The sequence below is a fragment of the Chaetura pelagica genome, unplaced genomic scaffold, assembly GCF_000747805.2.
Source record: "Chaetura pelagica isolate M959 unplaced genomic scaffold, ChaPel_1.0 scaffold221, whole genome shotgun sequence".
Classification (NCBI taxonomy): domain Eukaryota; kingdom Metazoa; phylum Chordata; class Aves; order Apodiformes; family Apodidae; genus Chaetura; species Chaetura pelagica.
The window spans coordinates 11,087,094-11,108,181 of NW_009952533.1; the positions used below are offsets into that span (position 1 = coordinate 11,087,094).

Sequence of the window (21,088 nt, forward strand, 5' to 3'; positions counted from 1 at the left end):
AAAGAGTGTGTGTGGAAAAGAGGTTTGGATTGGCTGAAGGAATATGTTGGTTACAAACATTCAGTGCAGTTTGTCAGATTGATTACTTCAATGGCTGGAAAACCGATGTAACTTTCCAGTATGATAATCAGAGTCAATCTGTCATTGCAAGCAGAATATGAAGTACTCTATCAAATGGAAGAACTTCCACAACAGGATACCACACAAAGGTATAATGAAAATTTCCACTGCACATATGTATGTGTATCTATAATCTAGAAATATCTAGTGAATATCCAACCAAAATACTTTGTGAGTAGCTTCCCACAGTGTTAACTCCACAACTAAATCTGAAGATCAGTTGCCGTGTGTCCCTCTCATCCTCCCCCACATTTTTAAATTTTGTCCTTCTTCTTGAAAATTTTTATGTTACTATGCACTTGTGATTCAACATATGCTTATCACATAGTATTAAATATTTCAATTCTGGTATACTAGGAAAGTAAACATATTGAAAGCAAGCAATGAAAAAAACCAATGGAAATATTTAGCATGAAAAATTAATGAATGGTTAAAAAGGGAATGCTGAACTTTAAATAATTGAGAATGGGTGTTCCAACCTCAAATTCTCTTTATCAAAGAAACAATTACTCTGACAAATTAGGTAAATTTTAATCTTTTTTTTTTTTCATTTTTATTCTATTTCTTTCTCATTACTAGTGATGAGCCAGATTCTTGAGTCTAGCTGAAATAAATGGAACTGTGCTTAAGTGTAAGAAATCAAGATATTTTATCTGACACTTAACTGAATCCATGAGACACTACATAGATTTAATGACATGTGATGTGCACATGGAAGTACTTGAAGAAAGTATTTTTTCTTTTAATGTTAAATAACTAGAAACTCAGGATCGACTCAAGACTTAAAAGCAAACTACTATAATATTTAATAGTTACTGTTCCTAAAATAAAAAATTACAATTCTCTGACTGGATAGATATTCAAATACAAGTACTACATTCCCTCTGCTTTTAGAACTTTTTCCAGTCAAACTGTTCTGATGATTTTACATTCATACAAAGCTAGGGCAAACTAAGGTTTTTCTGTATGTTTATCTACAATTTTTCATAAGTATGCCACTGGGGGATGTCAGTGATGCATTCTCCACACATTTCTAGCACTTCAGCACCTACTTCTCGTTTCCGGTTCAAAACTCAGTGAGCTGGGTTTGTGCACTCGGTACTGTTTCAACAGCTTTTTGTCCCAAGCTCCACAATTCAAAGGGTTTCCCAAGCGTAAAAATTCCCTAAGAAAGAGAATAAGAAAATTACAAATAATTTTGTCTACTTATTTGGCTAGAACAGCACCCAATCTAGTATAATTTTTAAAAATACAGTAATTACTTGTAATAAACATAACTTTTAATTAAGAAAATAATGTATAACTGCAAGAAACACATTTGATCCATTCAAAACTATTGAAGTTTTGAACACATGCTCTCAAAAATTGGCATTACTAAAAGTAATCAATCAATGTTAATAAAGCTTCAAATTCCATTATCTTAATTCCAAATACTTGGCAGGAGGCAGCCACATCCTGCAGAACATCAGAACACACACTGATGCATATTCAGGAAGCTGAACTCATCTGGAAAGGCAGACCACAGGTTGACATGAGGGACTTCAGCTTTGTTTTATCTGCACACCCTATTTGACCAGGGGATAGTTTTGCAGATAACAACATCTGTTTCTACAGATAGCTACAGTACCTACATCTACAGCGACCCGAGCTACCAGAATCTATGCTTAGGGAGGCTTAAGTCTCAGTGATGAGACTACCAGAAAGCATGCTCCTTGCAGAACCATTTCTGACACTACTATATGCCACTGAAGTGAACAGACCAGCTGCTCTGGCTGCAGGTCAGCCAGCTGGTGACCCACAGGAGATAGTGCAATGAAGTTCCTTACTCCAGCAGAGATCACAGAATCACAGGATGGTATGGGCTGTAAGGGATCTTATATTTAAAGATCATCTAGTCCAACCCCACTGCTGTGGGCAGGGGCACTTTCCACCATAATGGGTTGTTTAAAGTCCCATCCAACCTGGCCTTGAACACTTCCAGTGACGGAGCATTCACCACTTCTCTAGGCAACCTCTTTCAGTGTCTCATCACCTTCACTGTAAAAAACATCTTCTTATCTAAGTGTCTAAAAATGTCTTCCTGTCCAGACCACATTCACCCTCTTTTGGTTTAAATCCTTGCCTCTGGTTCTGTCACTACAAGCCCTGGTAAAAATCTCTGTCGTTCTTATAAGCCCTGTTTTATATTGAAAGGCAGCAAGAAGATCTCCTCAAAATTTAGGCAGCAATCTAAAGCACCATACAACTGTGTGGGTATTTAACAAGTATTTAAAAACATGCCCATTGTCTTTTCAAGTTTGGTTTTCTAGTACTAACATAGAGGTACAAACCTACTTGCATTCATATGCAGAAAGATGCATTTTTTTTAAAGCTATACATCCCCAGATTTTTCCAGACACCTCTTGCATCACATTCCTTAATTTCCTTCATACAAACTAATGTGCTAAATAAAGTTGCTGGTCTGAACCTTTTCCAATATGAGCATTTAACGCTGTGTGGAAAAGTCCAGGAATCCATGCTTCTTCTATGGCAGTGCTGCTTTTAAAACCATAGTATTTCCTCTTCCTGAGGACACAGCCAGGAACAACATTTTTGATAGCCTCATAAGGTTTGCAGGAAGGAAGCAATCCTTTAACCTCACTACCACCTCTGTGAAAAACACTGAGCAGTTTTCTTCTCTCCACACTTCTCCTTCCTCCCCCACCCTCCAATTCCCAAGGTCTGCAGCATTCCATGCCAAATAACAGAAGCAAGACAGGCTATCTGATGAGAAATAAAATGGCATCCCGTGTGATCACTAACACACAAGGCCACTTATGCTCTCTACCAATCCAATCTCTTTATAGCCAGCCAGCAACAGCACAGGCAGCAGAGCTCAGCTCAACTTCAATGCTATCTTCCTGACCTCAACACCATGGGCTGCAGCGCCTGGGAGGCCAGCCTTTCAAACATCCTCTGGAGTGGCGGGTGCAGTGAGTGGTCCTCATCAGCCAGAGCAGCACTGCATCTCTGTAGAAGTCGTGCATGGAGCCCAGCTTCACACATGACTTGCTGATTTCTCTCTGTGTGTACTAGAGATTGCAGGATATTGGCCACTGCCAGCTGGAGATCCAGTGCATGCTGAAAAACAGAAAAGCAGGAACTTGGGAAGATCCAAACTGATAAGGCAAATAAAAGGAAGCCCTTATGCATATAATGAAAAGGAAACTACCATTAGCAACTAATACAAAGAGGCATATACTTAAATACATGTGCATGTGTGTGTGTGTTGGGGGCAGGTGCGCCTGTGAAGAGACACATCTGTATGAAAAAGGATAATGAGTTATGTGAAGGATTACTGCCACCATTATAAAGAAAAATAATTCAGGTAAGGATGGTTCAACTAACCTCTCCTTTTCACTAGAATAGAGTCAGTTTAGAAGTTCTACATGCTTAGAGCATACTAAGAACTTTTATTTTTGTGACTGCTAAGCTACCCCTAACAACTTTAAATCTCTAAAACATTTAAGGTATATGCAAGGTAACTGCCAAATTAATGCCCTGAAGACAGAAAGTAGCCATGCTCATTGCCAGTAGAAGACAAGAAAGAGGAACCCAATCTAATAATTCTTGTAAGCTTTTGGAACTTTTTTCAAGTAAAGTGTTCTTCAGGGAAAACATCTCAAACAAAAAATACTTAGGTGACTTAAAAAAATGTTGAACAAATCCTTCATATAAAAACACAAGCAGAGATTTGGGTTTGAGAATTGTACAATACAGGCAGTACAATTTTGGAAGTAGAACCTATTCCAGCTAATTCACACAGCACACGTAAACTAAGCTATAATGTCCAATCCCATGTCCGCCTTGTACTATGTGTTAACATGTGATACACCAGGGAAATCAAGAATTCATCACACTTAGAAATTTATCTGATGGCCACTTCAGACACTTTTTATATTTACATTGTTGCTAGGAGTTAGATAGAGACAAACAAACCAAAGCCTATGAAATAAAACAATTTCTATCAGATCTCTGTGTCACCACAGTTATTCAACTCGATTAGTCTGTGAAATGTATTAGCTTCTCAGATGAAACGAGAAGACAAACAGTTTTTCTGTTTCCTATAGCCATCCTTTTCCCTAGTCAACCTTAAAAACTTAAAACAGCAGATATTTTTTCCTTACCTCTGGGTGTGTAGCTGACCCAACAGAGGCCAGAAGATCCAGCATTGCAAGCATAGCACCAGGGTGGATAATTACTGCATCAGAGCTTTGTATGGATGTGGGTCCTGTTTGGAGTTTCACATCAGTTATGTTTTTCTGAGGGCAAACAGGAGGTGTTGAAACAGAATGATATGCGTGCCTGCAGGACAGAAAACATTCCATGGTTACAACACCCATCTATCATGAGCTATCCATTTTTCAAGCAGCTGTTAAGTTTAATTGGCCTATAGATGTCACTCCTCTCTCCTTTCTCTCCCAAGTCAGACAGACTAAGCATTTTTCTCAAATCTGTTGCATGTGTTTCTCCAAAGACAACCTGGGAGGGTCTTTATTTCTCAACAATGTTTGAACTCAGAACTCTTTTTCCCACATGCTATGCTGTTTGAAAAACTTGGTAATCCCCTTCTCATTCTAGCGGCAGTGGCAGCACACAGCAACAGCAGCATATGAGCTACCTGCTTCTGCTCTGGGGGACAAGTTCAGTTTTGAATACATTTCTTCACATTTGCTCTTCATTAACAACTGATTCTAAAATGTACTATCACAAAACTCAGCAATCTCTAACTAGCTTACAGGACCAGAAAGTTTTTCTTGGCGTATACTCAAGCCAGAAGCCCATACGCTCTCAGCATTTCCATGACAGCTACAAGCAATTCAGTTTTACAGTAAGCTGCTTTAGTCTGATTCAGCGAAAAGAGGTTTTGACACATGGACTTTGAAGCAGGCACTTGTGCTGAGAGCTGTAGATGCATTTCTCATTGAAACTCTCAGAGGTATCAGCTTGATGCCATTCTTCTTTCAGCCCAAGATTCAACACACAAACTGCATGAGCAGCTTATTTAACACAGGTTTTCAAGATGGTACTTCAGAAGCAAGAGATAGCTCAAGACTCGTGCTCAACACAAAAAACCCAAACACACCAACAAAAAGCCCAAACCACCCATATTCTCACAGCATTTGTCATATATGCTTATTAGAGAAGAAAAAAAAAGATGTAACAATTGGTTGCCATTTTACAAGAAGCGAATCCAGCCAAAAATGGGCCTCTTCCTATCAAATCAGTTGAAAGGGTCATTTCCTCTGTTCTGTCCTCAGAGATGGAGATTTACCTAACCCTAACACCTGGAGACTCACTGTGCCTCACGCGTTAGGCACTTCCAACTAGGAAATCTCTTCTGGGAAAAACAGGACATAGAGAGGAGATGAGGAAGACTGCAAACAAAATTCCGTCCTAATCACTTTGGAGGCTGCAGCTCCAACACACACACATTCACCCCAGCAAGAAATGTCATTCATGGGCAAAGGCTGAGGCAATGGATTATTCAGCCTAAGAAAGGACTCTAGGAAGTACAGTACAATCTTCTGCTGGATAAAAAATAATAAATAATTTTTGAAAGTAGGAAGATCCAAGCTACTGGCACTGAATTCACCAAGAATGACAAACACAACCCAGATCAACCATGAGGAAGCGGACAGCTGCTCAAACAGACTTTCTGAAAAGCCAAGCCTCATCTATTTTCTTACTTTAAAAACATGATTGTACAGAAAAGATCTGAAAAGGATGCAGGACAGCATGATCACTCTTTCTGTCCACTTTTGCTTTGAGTCTTACATAACTTATTATCAAGCAAAGGCCTTTTTTTTTTTTTTTTTGCAAAGATCCATGCCAAACATTCCTTTACCTCAGCAAGTACTCACATTACCATTTGATGCTTACCTGAACTGCCCAAAGCACCTCACAGAGATACTGACATTTTAAACTATTCAGTCTTTACCTCACCTTATGTCACACAGTTTTAAAATAACAGCTTGTCTTTTCAGTACTACAAAAAATAAAGGAAGCCTAAAATATCTATTGATATGTACCTGCATTCATATTTTAAGTACCAGCCTATGTCAGCTACCTATCTGGCATTCTTTTATTCACTACACCTTAAGATCACCTCATGTTTGGCAGGCATTGCATATGGTTGTTCTGCTGGAAGGATGTGCATATCTGTTCTTGAGTGTAATTCAGTGAACCTGAGCAGCCATGCCAGTTACACCTGGGAGAAGAGGAAAGGGCAAACCATAATGTAAGAGGTTAATATCAGGGACAAAACTGGAAAAAGCCTCCACAGGAGAAGCTGTTTTCTTTCAAGAAAACAAGTACTGACAGGTTCATTCTCTTTTTTTTTTTTTTTTTTTAATTCTGTGCAAACTAACAAATGAGCACCTTAACAAGCCATGCACCCTCTTACAGAAAGTACCTTTTTGTGAAAAATTAGCCAAGAAGAAAGAAATCCTGCTATATTAATTGATCTACTAGCATAGCCTGAACTTCTCTGAACTGCTCCTGAGAGTGTCATTCATATCCCCCTGTAAATAATTTCTTATACTAGGGGTTATTTGGTTTTGAATCATGAACCTAAGTGCCTCAAGAGTCTGAAGACATTTCTAATCTGATATATTAGCATCACTACCTTGGATTCACTATAAAACAGACCTTTACATTTATTTTATCCAGTAAACAAGAAGTGAAAATGCACACCTCAGAAGGAAAAAAAAAGCAACTTGAGAGAAAAAACTCCAAGAAATAAGAAACATAACAGTGAGAGAGAAGTCAGATGTGATATTAACTTCTCTGTAAAGGGTCGGTACCTTTTCCTGGACAAAGCTGGCGTACCCCAGGGAGAGGGGAGAGAAGTCTCATTTGTCAGGCAAGGAGGGATCTGTTCTGCACGACTACAGACAAAACAGACAGGGGTAGGACAGAGAGGTTAGAGAAGAAACCAGAGGCCATAAGCTTGTTAGTTTCACAAAATCACCAATAAAATCGTTACTGGGATCCATTCTTCAGAAACAACGTAGACAACAAAGGATGCTACTGAATGACATGCATCAGGTAAACATGGGCATGCAAAGCATGTACTTGTTTTATGGCATGACTGCAGTGTTTGTTCATTACTCCACAGAGCTTTATCGATCTGACCATGACAGTAGAGCAGGGCATCTTTCAATGTTAAACAGCAGAAATTGTGATGAGAAAGTAAACCCCAAGCAAATTAAGTATAAGCAACACAGTTAAGAAATAAAATCTACATTAACTTCACAAAAAATGACAATAAAAAAATTTAAGAAAGAAGGGTGAACGGAGTCACTAAAGATGACAGCAAAAAATAAGCAATGTAAGGAGGCAGCTTATGCAATAAGCACCCTGAGATTTACTTACCCCACTGATTCCTCATAACTAGTGTTAGCCGGCGTTATAACTTCTACAGTACATGCAACACATTCTTAACATACATTTTCCTCCCCCTATCTGAATAGTTCAATAATATTTTAAATTGAGATCAGATGTTCTTGGATTTTGGTTTTTTGGTTTCTAAACAGGAGACTAGCATTACAATTTGCTGCTTTGGAGACAAAACTTTCATTAATACAAACACTTAAGTTTGTACTTTACGAGTCACCTAGTTTCAGAAAGCCTCGCCAACTGGCAGCTCTACTAATATCACAGAATACAAAGCCATGACTTCAATACTTGGAAAATCAGATCCTGTGTTTGACTAACTAAGTGGACTGCTCTAGAAAAACAGGTCACATGCTTTAAATAGCTGGGGTACAGCAGCTCCAAGGCCCCAGATACAAAGCTTAGGTCTGTGTGTTTTAGATTTTGTACCTTAAATTATAGGCAATGACTACTTCCAGACAAGCCATTTAACACATACTTCACTAAGTTTTGTTGTAATTTTGAATCTACTTTAAGACTTCAGTTCATATCAAATCTAAAATATAATTTAACTTCTAGGAGTTTTATTCTAGGAGTGTCTCTCAGTTAATTTAAAATAACAATAATTTACAGAGTAGTTAGAACTTCAAAGAACATGCCAATCCATCTAAAGCAAGATGTCTACTCTAGGTGTGTTCAGCCAGGAGAAAAGAAGGTTGAGGGGATACTGTACTGCTCTCTAGAACTACCTGAAAGGAGGCTGTAGTGAGATAAGGGTCAGTCTCTTCTCCCTAGCAACAAGCAATATAACAAGAGGTAAAGAGCTCAAGTTGTGCCAGGGTAGGTTTAGACTGAGTATAAGAAGAATTTTTCACTGACAGTGTTGTCAAGCACTGGAACAGGCTGCCCAGGGAAGTGGCTGAGTTACCATCCCTGGAGGCATTTAAAAGATGTGTAGATGTGGTGCTTGGGAACATGGTTTAAGGGTGGACTTAGCAGTGCTGGGATCATGGTTGGACTCCATGATTTTAAAAGTCTCTTCCAATCTAAACGATTCTGTGATTCTAAAATCATCATGGTACTATGTAAGTAGAGTTCTGTATCAAGGGAAACTCAAACTTTAGGTCTGACGTTCAACTACCAATTTTTCATTTGACTTAATAAAAGCATAAAAATCCAGTAGTTTTGTACAATAAAGCTACCAGTCTGCCTATCAATCAACAGGTTGCTTCAACACATCAAATGTAACCATAAACTGACATCTGTCTTCACAACTGCCATGACAAAAACGTTCAACAACAGAAAGAATGCTGCATACTCTGGAGAACACCAGCAAGCTAGGTCAATATTTGGTCAGATGTTAACACCTTATATTCTTCTCACTGGAGTGAAGGAACAAACATTATAATAGAAATGGAAAAGCTTGCAATGAACATAGTTGAAGAAAACTATTTCGGGAACACCAGAACCAGAGGTAGGGGGTTGGGAAGAGAAGAAAGTAAGAGATAAAAAAAACTTAAAGCAAAGCTCATACCTGTCAAAAGAATCTGTGGCTACCTTGTAGAGGTAAATAAAAAGTTTGCTGCAGTGTCTTAGAGTAGGTGACACGGAATCCAGGGACATTAGGTCATCATCCAAAAGTCTTTGAAACAGTTGTGTATTTGAAGGGAAGACATTCAAGGGACTTATTTTTCTCAAGTCTGAGAAGCAGCCCAGTAATCGAACAGCATCTGCCAGTTTTTCGTACTGGATCTCTGTTTTGAAGAAGTGAGAGTTGGCTGGCTCGTAGCGCATTGCTGCAGTCAATGTGCAGAACACAGTGTGAAGCAGTTCAAACACTTGATTCTGGTTTACTTTCTCCCAGCCATTCTTAGGTGGCGAGCACAAAGATCTCTCCATAGCAACCAGTAAAGATGTGACATACACAAATCCACCAACTTTTCTAAAAACAGTTCTCGTGCGGTGGCTTTCTCTCAGCACTGAGAGCAGGGCCTATAGACAAAACAAAGAAAACAAGAGGAAAAAAAAGCAGCAGCATTACAAACGGCTTGAAAAAAGGTAGGAATGTTCTTGTTTGAAATACTAGCAAAAGCTTCATGTCATCTGTTAGAATTCAGTAGTGACTGATGTCTCCAAAGATCAGCTTTGTACTTCAAGAGACCCCATCCTCAAGAGCTCACAAAATAAAGAGAGTAGGGTAAAAAGCAATGCATTGTCCCTAATCTAGAAACATGAAACTAAGAACATAAATGAACCTGCCAACAGAAGACTTGACCAAGCACACATACAATGGAACCCCAAATGCCCAAGTAACTCCACAGAATAGAAACATAGAATAGTTTAGGTTGGAAAAGAGCTGTAAGATCCTCAAGTCCAACCATTAACCTAACTCTACCAAGTCCACTGCTAAACCATGTCTCTAAGCACTGTATCTACACGACTTCTAAACACATCCAGAGATAGCGTTTCCACCACTTCCCTAGCCACCATGTCATTGACAACTCTTTCAGTGAAGAAATTCTTCCTAATATCCAGCCTAAACCTTCCCTGGTACAATTTGAGGCCACTTCCTCTTGTCCTATCATTTGTTACTTGTGAGATCAGCACTTACCTCTCTATAGCCTCTTTTCAGGTATTTGCAGAGAGCAATAAGGTCTCCCCCAGCCTCCTTTTCTCCAGACTAAATAACCCCAGCTCCCTCAGCTGTTTCTGAGCAGTGATAAGGCAGAACCTATAGCTACTAGCAAGGAATCTACACTGCCATCATAATTCACTAACAATTTCAGAGTGGGCAAACAACTGCATGGAGCAGTGAGAAATCTAAGCCTTGGAGCATCCTAACACAGGTCTCTCAAAATCTACAAATGCATAAGCACATGGCAGCTATGAAGCCACAACAGCACTCAAAGACAGCAGCAGCAGCAAAGGATTAACAAAAAACCCCCAACAACTTAGGTTAGCCTTCCTCCACAATGAAACCCATAAATCTCTGAACTGAGTCAAACTTAATTTTAAGATATGCCCTTAGGAAATAACCCTGACAGTGAAACAAAAATGAATAAAACCTTACCACTGAACAAATACAAAGCCACAATATAAACAGTGGGAACTACATTAATCCAGGTACTATAAAATAATACTAATGTGTCTGTGCAATCAGGGGGTGGAGAAGTCCATCCACCCCACCAACAACAAAGAGCTGTCATGAAAAGTTTGACCCACACATGAGTATGGAATATACAAGAAAAAATCTCTACATGAAGTGTAACAAACAACAGAAAAATATTACTGATAGAGAAAAATTGGCTGGGGATTTGGGGGAAAATCTTTCATGACCAAAATTTTACTTCTTCAGAATCATGGGGTTTTCTTGCTGTTTGGTTGGTTTTTTTTTTTGTTAAGCACTCAGAATATGAGTAATGAAATAGCCTGTCATTCCTTCAAAGGCAGTAATTAATTTCCTGCCAAACCTGGATAAACAGTTAAGGACACATCACTGCACCATTCTGGGCTGTCAGTTCCATAACCAAAACTTCTGGAAGAGTAACAATGGCAGAGAAATACAGAAAGTCAGATGAAGAACAGAAACCATGACTTTGAATGTTAAATCTGTTGGGGAACTGCAGTTTTGTTTCTCTCCCCTTAAGCACAATGAACGAGATGTGCTCAAAAACAACTGAAGACTTTGGTAGACAAAGTATGTCAAATGCATCGTTTTATTACAAGCTTTCCTTTCTGTCTTTTGGAATAATATGAAGCTGTTCATCTGCCAGAGAAGTATTACATGAAGAATTTGCATGTAAGACTAATTTGGTTATTACTACTTGTCTCAGCTTTTCTATCCTAAAATAACAAAATTATGCCAATTTACAAGACTAACATTACCTATACTGAGAATAAATCATGGGTCTAGATTAGCAGCCAAAAAACCTAACATGATGGAGAATATGAGAGTCTTCTCTCTTCCTTCTTCACTTGCAGCCTTACATTCCTGCCTTTCCAGTATTTTGCTTAAGCAAGCAAGTTCTTTGCCTTTATCTTCTACTGTGGTCACTAAATTTTAAATTTATATTAGCTAGTTGAGCATTTATAACTAACAAATTGGTAAAATAGTCTGCCACAGGAAAACATAAGCCAGCACTGAAAATAAACTTATGTGTTCCATGCTTGCCTCTCCCCTCCCACCTCTGCATTCTCATTGTTTTTAACTGAACAATACTCTGTCATGGAAGAGTATCGTAACCATAGAACCTCATTTCCTGCCATGGACAGATGGAAGAAAATAAAGACCATCCATCAAATGTACGTATTTCAACTCCAGAGATAAACCACGTTCAGAAACTAAATACCATCCTTTGAAACCAATCCAATCCCCTTCTCAGTGTTTTACTTTTTTAAGAAGTGGCTTAGGAGCAAGAGTCCTGAGCAGTACTTTATTTACCCTTAAGATGTCAGTTTTCAGCTGCAGTTCCGTAGGTGGAGCAGAGTGCATTAGTCCCAACAAAGTGCCCATATCATCTTCTCCGCTAGGTGACAACACCAGCTGCTGGATGATCATCAGGGCATGCTGTCGGCACTGGGGATACTTCACTATGTTGTGCACGCATCTCGCACCACCAAACTCCCTGAAAATACCTACAGAAAGGGGGAGGAAGAGATAAATGCATAAGGAGTATGAAAAACACAATCAGTAACAAATAAAGACAACACAAAACACGAAAGATGTTTATTTTAATTTCTACAGATTGGATGGCAGTTTTAGCCCTTGGATGTTTAATGACTTACTATTTTTTCTCTCCTACCACAAATCCAAATAGAACTTGAACAGTTTTATTCTGATACTATCTTTTTACTAAATGTGTTAAGTACAAGGATGAAGGTTAGTCCTAAGAATTTCCTCAGTAACTGCTACTACAACAGTAGATATTCTTTTCATTCTAGAGCTCAGAGGCACAGGATGAAACAAAAAATATAGCAAACCCTCTATCTTTAGTGAAGACTACATGCTGGTTTTGTTAAGGGTAGTGTTTATATGACATTTAGCTAATTGCTAAAAATATAAGTAGGCTGCTTCTGGACAAGATGAGCAAACTAGGTGCACTGGTTGAGAAGTGATTCTGTCTTGCCACAATATTTTTAAGATCCTGCAGAAGTTTTCTTGTGGCAAGACTTAATCTCTGCAGAGATAAAGCTGAAGTCAAATAAAGGTTCTCAAGCTTACTGGATACTCAGAAGAAAATACATACAATGTTAACTGAAAATTAAATGACAATTTAATCTGAAAACATCATAAAAACCAAACTGGAATATATATGGCACATATAATGTGTGTTCAGTACAGAGTCAGCATCTAGAGTACTGCCCTATCTTAATTACTGAAGATGAAAACAGAGCAGGGAAATGGATCAATGCTGCACTGCTGCATCAAAAGGGATAATTTGCCTTGTGACCACAAAATAAAAGAGCAGTTTAAATCACCAAGTTCAGGATTAACAAACTAGTTGGGACAATGTTTATTCCCTCTAATGTACATATACAAATCTTAGTCCCACGATCCATTTCCAATTCCCTGTCTTTGGCATTCTCTATTTTCTATGACATTCTCTATTTTCTCTGACATTCACTGGATGAGACATGGACTTGGACAAGGCAAAAGAAGAGGCCTCAGACCCTGAGGTTGCATTCCTTTAAAGGTGAAGTGCATCTCCTCAGCTGTCAGGTCTCTTGCTTTCAGAGTCTGAGGTAATATTGCCTGCATCTCCCACTCTCAATCTAGATTCTCAACTAACCAGTGAATCTGTCTGGACATCCAAATTTATTGTTTGAAATTCAGTTACTAGTTATGGAATATTCAGGAAACCTTATAAGAGAGAATGCTTTAGGATCAGAAACCAATCTTTGAGTATGGTATGCAAGGATGCATGATGTCTATTTATGCATACCTGTGAAGACCTAAAAATCCCTGCTGGACTCTGGATACAGTGCCACTGGGCTCACATCCCAGACATGCTGCACAGACAGCAACCACAACTTTGAGAAATGGTTTCTTAACTCCTGTACTGCTCTGTCATACTCCTGACCTTGGAGAGCTACTAATCAAATTAGGTTATTGAACTCTCCAGGAGTCTTCAGAAACAATCTGTGGTGTCATTGCACAATCCTTACGTGTTTGACGCCACCCTCTGTTGCTTCTCTGCTGGATACTCAAGAGATTAACTCAGTACCAGGAAGTAGCAGTGAGATACTAATGGCTGCTTCAAGTTTCTCAGGTGAGGTCAGAAAGCCATTTAGCAGCAGCCAAGGATTTATCACTAGTCAGGTGGATGCTACCGCAGTCAGATCATAATCCCATACCTCACAGGAGCAAGGCTCAGGTACCACAGATCCTGATGCCTGATCAGGTACTACTGAAACAAGACTTGCTGCTTGTAAGATATAAGGCGGTTCCAGTCCTTCAGAGATGTTATCATCAAGTACTTGAAGCACTTCCCCTCTCATTCACCCTTAGAAACCAAACAATCCTGAGGTTATTTTGGTTTGGGGTATGTTTTTGCTCCAGTTTCTCCTTATGTGGAAGCCCCACATGTACCTCTCTGCCACTCCTTTCTGACTCGTTTCTAATTCCACTCTTTTTTACATAACGAAACCAAAGCTGAGTGATAAATGTGCAAGTGTTTATTGATTCATGCAATTAATCTGTAATCTATACCAATTCCTCTCTAAAACCTCCTTATTTCAGCCAAATTCACTTGTTTCTTGCTTCATCATTGAACAGATTCATTTAGTAAAAGAAAGATCATGTGTTTTTTCCTTTCCATTGACAGAAGAAGTAGATTAGTGGACAAACGGGAAGTGGCAAAGGAAACACCTCAACTTCATTAAAGCTTCTGGCAGTGTCATCCATGGCTTTCTCGTATGCAATCTGACAAAATAGTCTAAACAAGATCACAACAGCCTGAACACATAACTAACTGAAACACCAGCTTGAAGTAACCTATGCTTTGCTGAAATGCCTTTCTGTTTTGACAAAAGCTATGCCACTGGGTTTTATCTGTGGTGCTGTGACTAATGCCTTTCCTGATGGAACGAAGACCTTACCTATCAAGTACACAGACAAAGCCAAGCTGGCACATATTGTAAATACTCAGTGAGAAGAATTCAAAAGCCATCTTTGAATGTAGTTTGAAAACACAAACTGAAACGCAATAGAACTTGAAAACAAGCAGTGAAATGACATAGACAACACTGGAGATTACTCCAACATAGGGCCTAAATTTTAATAAAAAAATTTGCCCAAACAAAAGTGGGGAAAAAAAATCCCAAACAAGTTACAGGCTTCACAGCATTAGCCTAGGAGCTAATGTTTAAACAGCTGTCAAGCAAGCTGGACAACTTTCAGGATTTCATTCTTAGGCATATGTCACAGATTGTAATTTCTTCTGCCTAAATGAAAACAAAAAAAAATAGCCAGAAGTCAGAAAACACCAGTAGGAGTTAAGAAAAAGGAAAAAAGCTAAACAAATTGCTGAAAGAAGGATGTCTCATGGCCTCCAAGGCCAGAAACCTCCTGGTTCCGCAGGCTGGTGTTTGTTTCCCCCTACCCACTAATTTCTTCTTCATCTAGTGGAACAGACAAAAAGAGTTTATTATTCTTTCTCAATCTGTCATCTCAAGGCCTCAGAGACAGCTTTTACTAGTATGAGATACACTTACTGTCTATTTAGATGTTGTTAATCCTTGGCTGATGAAGCACAATACAAAGCTGCCTGATGTAGAGGACACTCATAACAGAGCCCTATTTATACACACTGACTGGGAATATGCCTTTTAAAATTAAAAGCCATATTTCACTAAAGATGCAAGCATTTTTAATCACATTTAAGTAGACATGACCCTGTCAACAGCAAACTATACATACAATTATATGCTTACATTTTCTGATATACAACCTGTGTTACAAGCCCTACTACAAATTATTACAGTATTGTTGGAGAGCGATGGGGGGTGGTGGTTGCCTTCAAGTAAACAATAGCAAAGAAACTCAAGATAAAAGGAACTCAAGATAAAAACACCACTATCTTTTATTTTATGCATTCTACTTTATGATGCCTGTTCTTGCTCATAGAAAAACTTGGCAAGAGAAAAAGTATATTTCAATATGTTTGGATAGAAAGTCCAGACTGCTTTGCTTTCAGGCATGATCTTCTGAGTTACTTTTAAACAAATATTTTTACAGGAGTCTCTCTACTTACCTGCATTTGTGTTTGATCCTTGGAGTAGTACTGTCAAGGTCTCCATAACCAATAAAGCCAGCTGCTTTTGGTCCTCAAATGAACTGTTTCTTGAATCCCCTAAAAAATAATTTCAGAAGCCAAAATCATAGTATGAATCACTCTTTTCTAAGATGCTTCTTGATACTTTCCACCAACATTTATATTTTCTTTGCTTCCCCATAGAACACACAGCCTAACCCTACTTCAAAGCAAATTAATATTTATTCAACACATGCATTCCTGGGAAAGCTTAGCTATTAATAATTTGAAAACTTTCATTTATAGAGACAATAATTTAAACAGAAGCTTTTGAGTACTGTGAGCTCAGTGGCTGACACTGCAGCTGTATGCATAGTTTCATATCCCCAACTTATGTTCTTGAAGCCACAAAACTAAACCATAGTCGAAGACTAACAGGATCTGTTCTTGTTTAGTATGCAGTACATGAAAAGAAATTCCACACAAAAGTATAAAAATACATTCATGTAATTAGTGTATATGTGCTGATAATTCAACAGGTGCAACAGACAAACCAACACTGCAAGTGGTGTCTTTATAAACATAGAGTAACACTCCAGAGAAAAAACACCAACAAAACTGAAAAAAAAAAAAAATCACTGCAGTGAGAAGAAAGGCACAATACCAGGGCACATGCACTCTTAGGGTAGCACCCTAAACAGAGGACAGCTTGGTTCATTTACTTACAAAAACTTGAGAACTGTTGGGTTTTTCAATGGAGCTGCTGGCAACTAAGCTTTCTAACTCTAATCAGCTGCTACCGCTCACTAATGAAACTCCAGACAATGGACCCAGGTTAAGCATCCAACAATTATGTCTATAAATTAAGTGTCACTGATGCACACTAACTCAATTGAAGTTTGAATAAAGAATTAAAAACAATAATCCTTGTGTGTTTATGTATGCACATTTGGCCCTTGGCAGCACATGCTTTGCAAAGCTAAGCAGCTATGTAACATCTCTGAGATGTTAAATCCTGGAGATAAGTAATTATCAATTTTATTTTAAATGCTTTTGGAAAAACGTATATCCAACTTATAAAAAGGACTGCAAGCTTAAGTACATACTCCTGTTAAGAGCTCAGATACATGCTCTGAAGTATTTTTCAAAGCTGAGGCTAAACAGAATGAAATGCCCAACTACTTTTTGGAAGGAAGAATATAGATACTGCATATTGCTCCTTCACTTGCTCTCTTCACTTGAAGAAATATTTATTGAACCAATACATAAAAAAACAAACCCAAACATTTAAAAAGGAAAATATGAACTCCTACTCTTTTATGTTTATATAGCATCTTTCCTCAAAGCTTGCCATGAGCTTCTTGCAGGACATTATGAGAGATGCAATTTCAACAAGCCTTTGAGATCACACAGCAGCCCCCAGCAGAACCTGGCCCTTGAGATGCATGTTCTCTCATTCTTCCTCTTAAGTTTCAGGCAAAACAAAACATTTTGAGCCAAAAAAGGACACGTATTAGCAAAACAGAAGAGTGCACACTACCTTGATCATTCAGTGCCTGAGTGGGATCTTTCAGAAGGGCTGCATATTTATGAAGAAGATTTACCATCACCTCCAGAAGCCCCACTTCCCTGAAGACATCCTTAAAGATGTAGTCATGACGGGTGAACTTAAGGAGTGTCTTCATGGCAATGATGCTACACTGAAAAGAAGTGCTGGATTTTAAAAGGATGCTCACACTGATCAGTTCTTTACAGGGTATGTAATTCAAGCTGAAGACAACAAATTCCAGCATCTCAAAGTATTTGGTCTGCACTTCTGGAAGTTTAGGAATTTTCTCTGCAAACTGGGACAATGTGTGCTGTGATTCCAAAATGAAGTAGTTGGCATTGTCCGCCATATAAATATTCATGATGGCATCAAGGATGATTTGTGCTAGATAGTTGGTTTTTGCTCTCAAAAATGCATTCTGGAGGACCGAAAATGCTTGAATATTCCTCACGCTGTGACCTAAATCAAGAAACAAAAGTAGGATGAGAAGAGAAAGGGAAGAGGAAGTTCTTAATTATAATAAACAATGAATGCACTTGCTAATGATGATCATGCATTTCACTAAGTGTGAATAAAAAATTATAACATAATATATACTGATATTAAAACTGACTTCAAAAAAGTCTCTGCATGGTCACTTACACTGCAAATCCTACAATCTACTGTTCATTAAGATGCCATCTTCAACTTTGAAAGTGTTTACATAAGCAGCTAAATGAAAGATCATTTCTTTAAAACAGATATGTAAGCTGACCTATTGTTAAAGCGTGCAATGAGACAGCGCTGGAGACAAAACAAAGCTTGCCTGTCATCCACCCATAGGAAAACTCATTACACCAACAGTTACATGGTCTGTATTCCATAATGCAGAACACAGTTCTGTCCTCTACAAATATTTGTTAGGCAAAGTTTAAAGTACCAGTCATCTGTATCCCCTCACTCAAAAGAGCAATAAGCCACAACAAATTCTCAACAGCTGCGTTCAAAGTTAGACAACATGTATAGCCTCCAAATTATCCCCTTGCTTCCACTCACTGGCAACTGCCTGTGAGAAGAAGAGATCTATGCACAGAGAAACTCTGCAGGGCAGGGACAGGCTGGCCTTCCTTCCACACAGAGGCTGTTCTTGCTCAGGTCTGGATCAACTGGCATGAATGACCATAGTGGTATCAGAAGGTGGCACAGGAATGACTGGCTTTGGGAATTACTCTGAGAATAACAAAATTTTGGCAGGGCTCAGTGATGTTAATGATTAGGGAACTAAGACAAAGAGTTGTAAAGCATAAAGTAGCTACAATACTAGCACACAATGACCTCATCTTTAAAAGCTCAGTCAAATTTCTTCTCATAAGTACCTTCAAGTTGAATAAAATCTCATTAATTTAACAAAAAAATACATCATTTATGAGAGCTTCCTGTGGCCACAAAACTTTCTCTGGAAGGATATTATTCATATTCTACTAAAAAGATGTCTCAAAGCCAACTTTTTAGACATCTGTAGGAACAGGACAAGTCATGGTAGACAAATCCCAAGACACAGAAAACCAGTGGCAAACATTATATAAGAAAAATAAACCACCAGGAGTGACAACTTGAAACACATTCTGAACAAAACATTTAGGATGCTCTAACAGTAAAATCTTATTTTCAAGATTTTCAATTTGCTATAAACAAATTGTTATTCTGATTTAAAAACCCTTTAATGAACAAAGAATCCTTATTTATTACATATGTTCCATGGAATGCTGCTCTCTTCATGGTTTATAAACTAAGTTGTCCAATTTTAAAGTAACTTTACCTATCTTCATGTCTACTCTCACCACCTTTACTGTCAGTATTTCTCCAGAAGGCAACAGTAAACTTCCTTAAAAACTCAGATGGAAGAATTTCACATACTGGAAGAATATTAATATTATATGTCGCACACATTTGTTTCTAAAAGGACATTTTTACATGCTCTCTTTACAATGAAAAATGTCAAAAAGTAGATTTAGAGCTTATTAAATGTGACAGAAACCTAGGCAGTGACAGATACAACTATTTATATTCTGATTTAGTATTGACAGTTGTTTCAGGCAATCAAGCAGATGAATAAATTGTTTATTTAATTACTCTTCAGGACCTCTGAAGAAACCAAAATTTAAGCAGTTCAACAGAGTTCAAAAACTAAAAGGATTTAAATAAAATCAATAAAGAAAATGAGCTAATATGGTCTTCAAAAAAGACAACTTGCCAACAGAATGAAAAGCAGGTAAAAGGAACTGAGAGATATCATGACAAATGCCAGAAAAAATAAAATAAAATAATTCCTTTGGGGATTGCAATAGGCCATGGTTCTTTCATGCTACTCTATCTGAAAAGCTAATTAGCTTAAGCAAAAATTAGTATGTTGTTATCAAAACATGGAGAAATATTAAGCTCTGAGTGTTACTACCACTTTCTTTCTCTATTTAGTGCAAAGGAAAAACAATTCCCATGAACAATGAACTATCTCAATACTAGAGAAAGAAATTGTCTAAGGAACCTAAATACACAAGAGAAACAGTGAAAGTAAATCCATTACCCTATAAATCTACAATTTTTCTTGTAACCCTGGTATTAATAAATCCCTTTAAAAAGTCCAAGCAACAAACTACCTCCACAGTCACTATTAAATTCCAAACTCCTTAGTTGCATACAAGACTTACTCTAATCTTAAGTTCATGAACAGGACGTGAAAAGTAAGTTTGTTTTATATAAGCCTTTCCCCCCTCAGACTTCCTCAACCTTACCTTCATATCATAACTTACTTTGGTTGCAAGCATACCACAGATTTCACCACTCTGTGAGCACTGGTGATGACACAACAGATTTCAGCTCATGAGTTACACTTGCCTAAGCTGACAAAAGCTAGCTGAAAACAAATCTGGTCAAAAAAACCTCCCCCCTAAGAAAAGTCCCCTGAAAAACAACCAGCACATCGGCCTTTTACATCAATTTAGTAACCTTAAAACACCATAAATCAAATCACTGCATCTCTTCATTATGATAATCACTTAAAATGTCCACAGAGAAACTGTCAGCACTGCAGTGAGAGTTGTATGACTTCAGTCCTCAAAGACTCCACACTTTCTTCATTGGGTATCAACCTCAAAATAGAACTTTTGAGACCAACAGAACTAAGTATTTCATATGCAATTTTCATAAAAGAACCTACACTCAATTGCAAATGGTTTGTGTAATTTTGTAATGTTCCGCTGTGTTTTGCTGTTCACATCTTAAAAAATAAAATAATAATAAAAAAAAACAAACAGAGGGAGAAAGCCGACTCACCTTTGCCTGCAGGCTGTGGGACTGCAAATCCAGGAAGTAGGAAAGGTACTCCAGTGGTAACACCAGCTGGCTTTAATTCATTGACACCATATGTTGTTAAGGAAGTTATCAAATTCACTAAGTCCTTCAAGGCATCCTTAGATTCTGCCTCTTTTGCCTGTTCTATTCTAAAGAAAATACAATTGATCAAGTTAGCAGCAATAGTTTATTTCAAATCAAATAATTTTAATATCTCCACCATTTTACTTCTAATTTAGAGACCCCACTTTAACTGTCCTGTTCCTCCAGTATTTCACATGTTCTCTGCTCGTATTTCATACCACTAAGTCAGTCAAACATCACTGGATTAATGAGAGCATACATTTATATGACATAGAAATTCACCTCATAAATCTTTCATTGAATTCAACAGTCTACTAAAAAGCAGCACAGACATGAA

General features: G+C 38.0%; 1 protein-coding gene across 1 annotated transcript in view; it reads right to left on the reverse strand.

Annotated features, from left to right (window-relative positions):
- Positions 1-21,088, reverse strand: part of WDFY3 (WD repeat and FYVE domain containing 3) — a 100,320-nt gene that overhangs the window by 57,401 nt on the left and 21,831 nt on the right. Inside the window, exons 7-15 of the mRNA XM_010008948.1 lie at positions 20,650-20,816; positions 17,329-17,796; positions 15,789-15,887; positions 11,978-12,171; positions 9,071-9,528; positions 6,966-7,049; positions 4,287-4,464; positions 3,026-3,240; positions 1,173-1,285 (exon numbers count right to left, since the gene is read on the reverse strand). Of these exons, the coding sequence (XP_010007250.1) occupies positions 1,173-1,285; positions 3,026-3,240; positions 4,287-4,464; positions 6,966-7,049; positions 9,071-9,528; positions 11,978-12,171; positions 15,789-15,887; positions 17,329-17,796; positions 20,650-20,816 (1,976 nt within the window). The remainder of the gene's footprint in view (positions 1-1,172; positions 1,286-3,025; positions 3,241-4,286; positions 4,465-6,965; positions 7,050-9,070; positions 9,529-11,977; positions 12,172-15,788; positions 15,888-17,328; positions 17,797-20,649; positions 20,817-21,088) is intronic.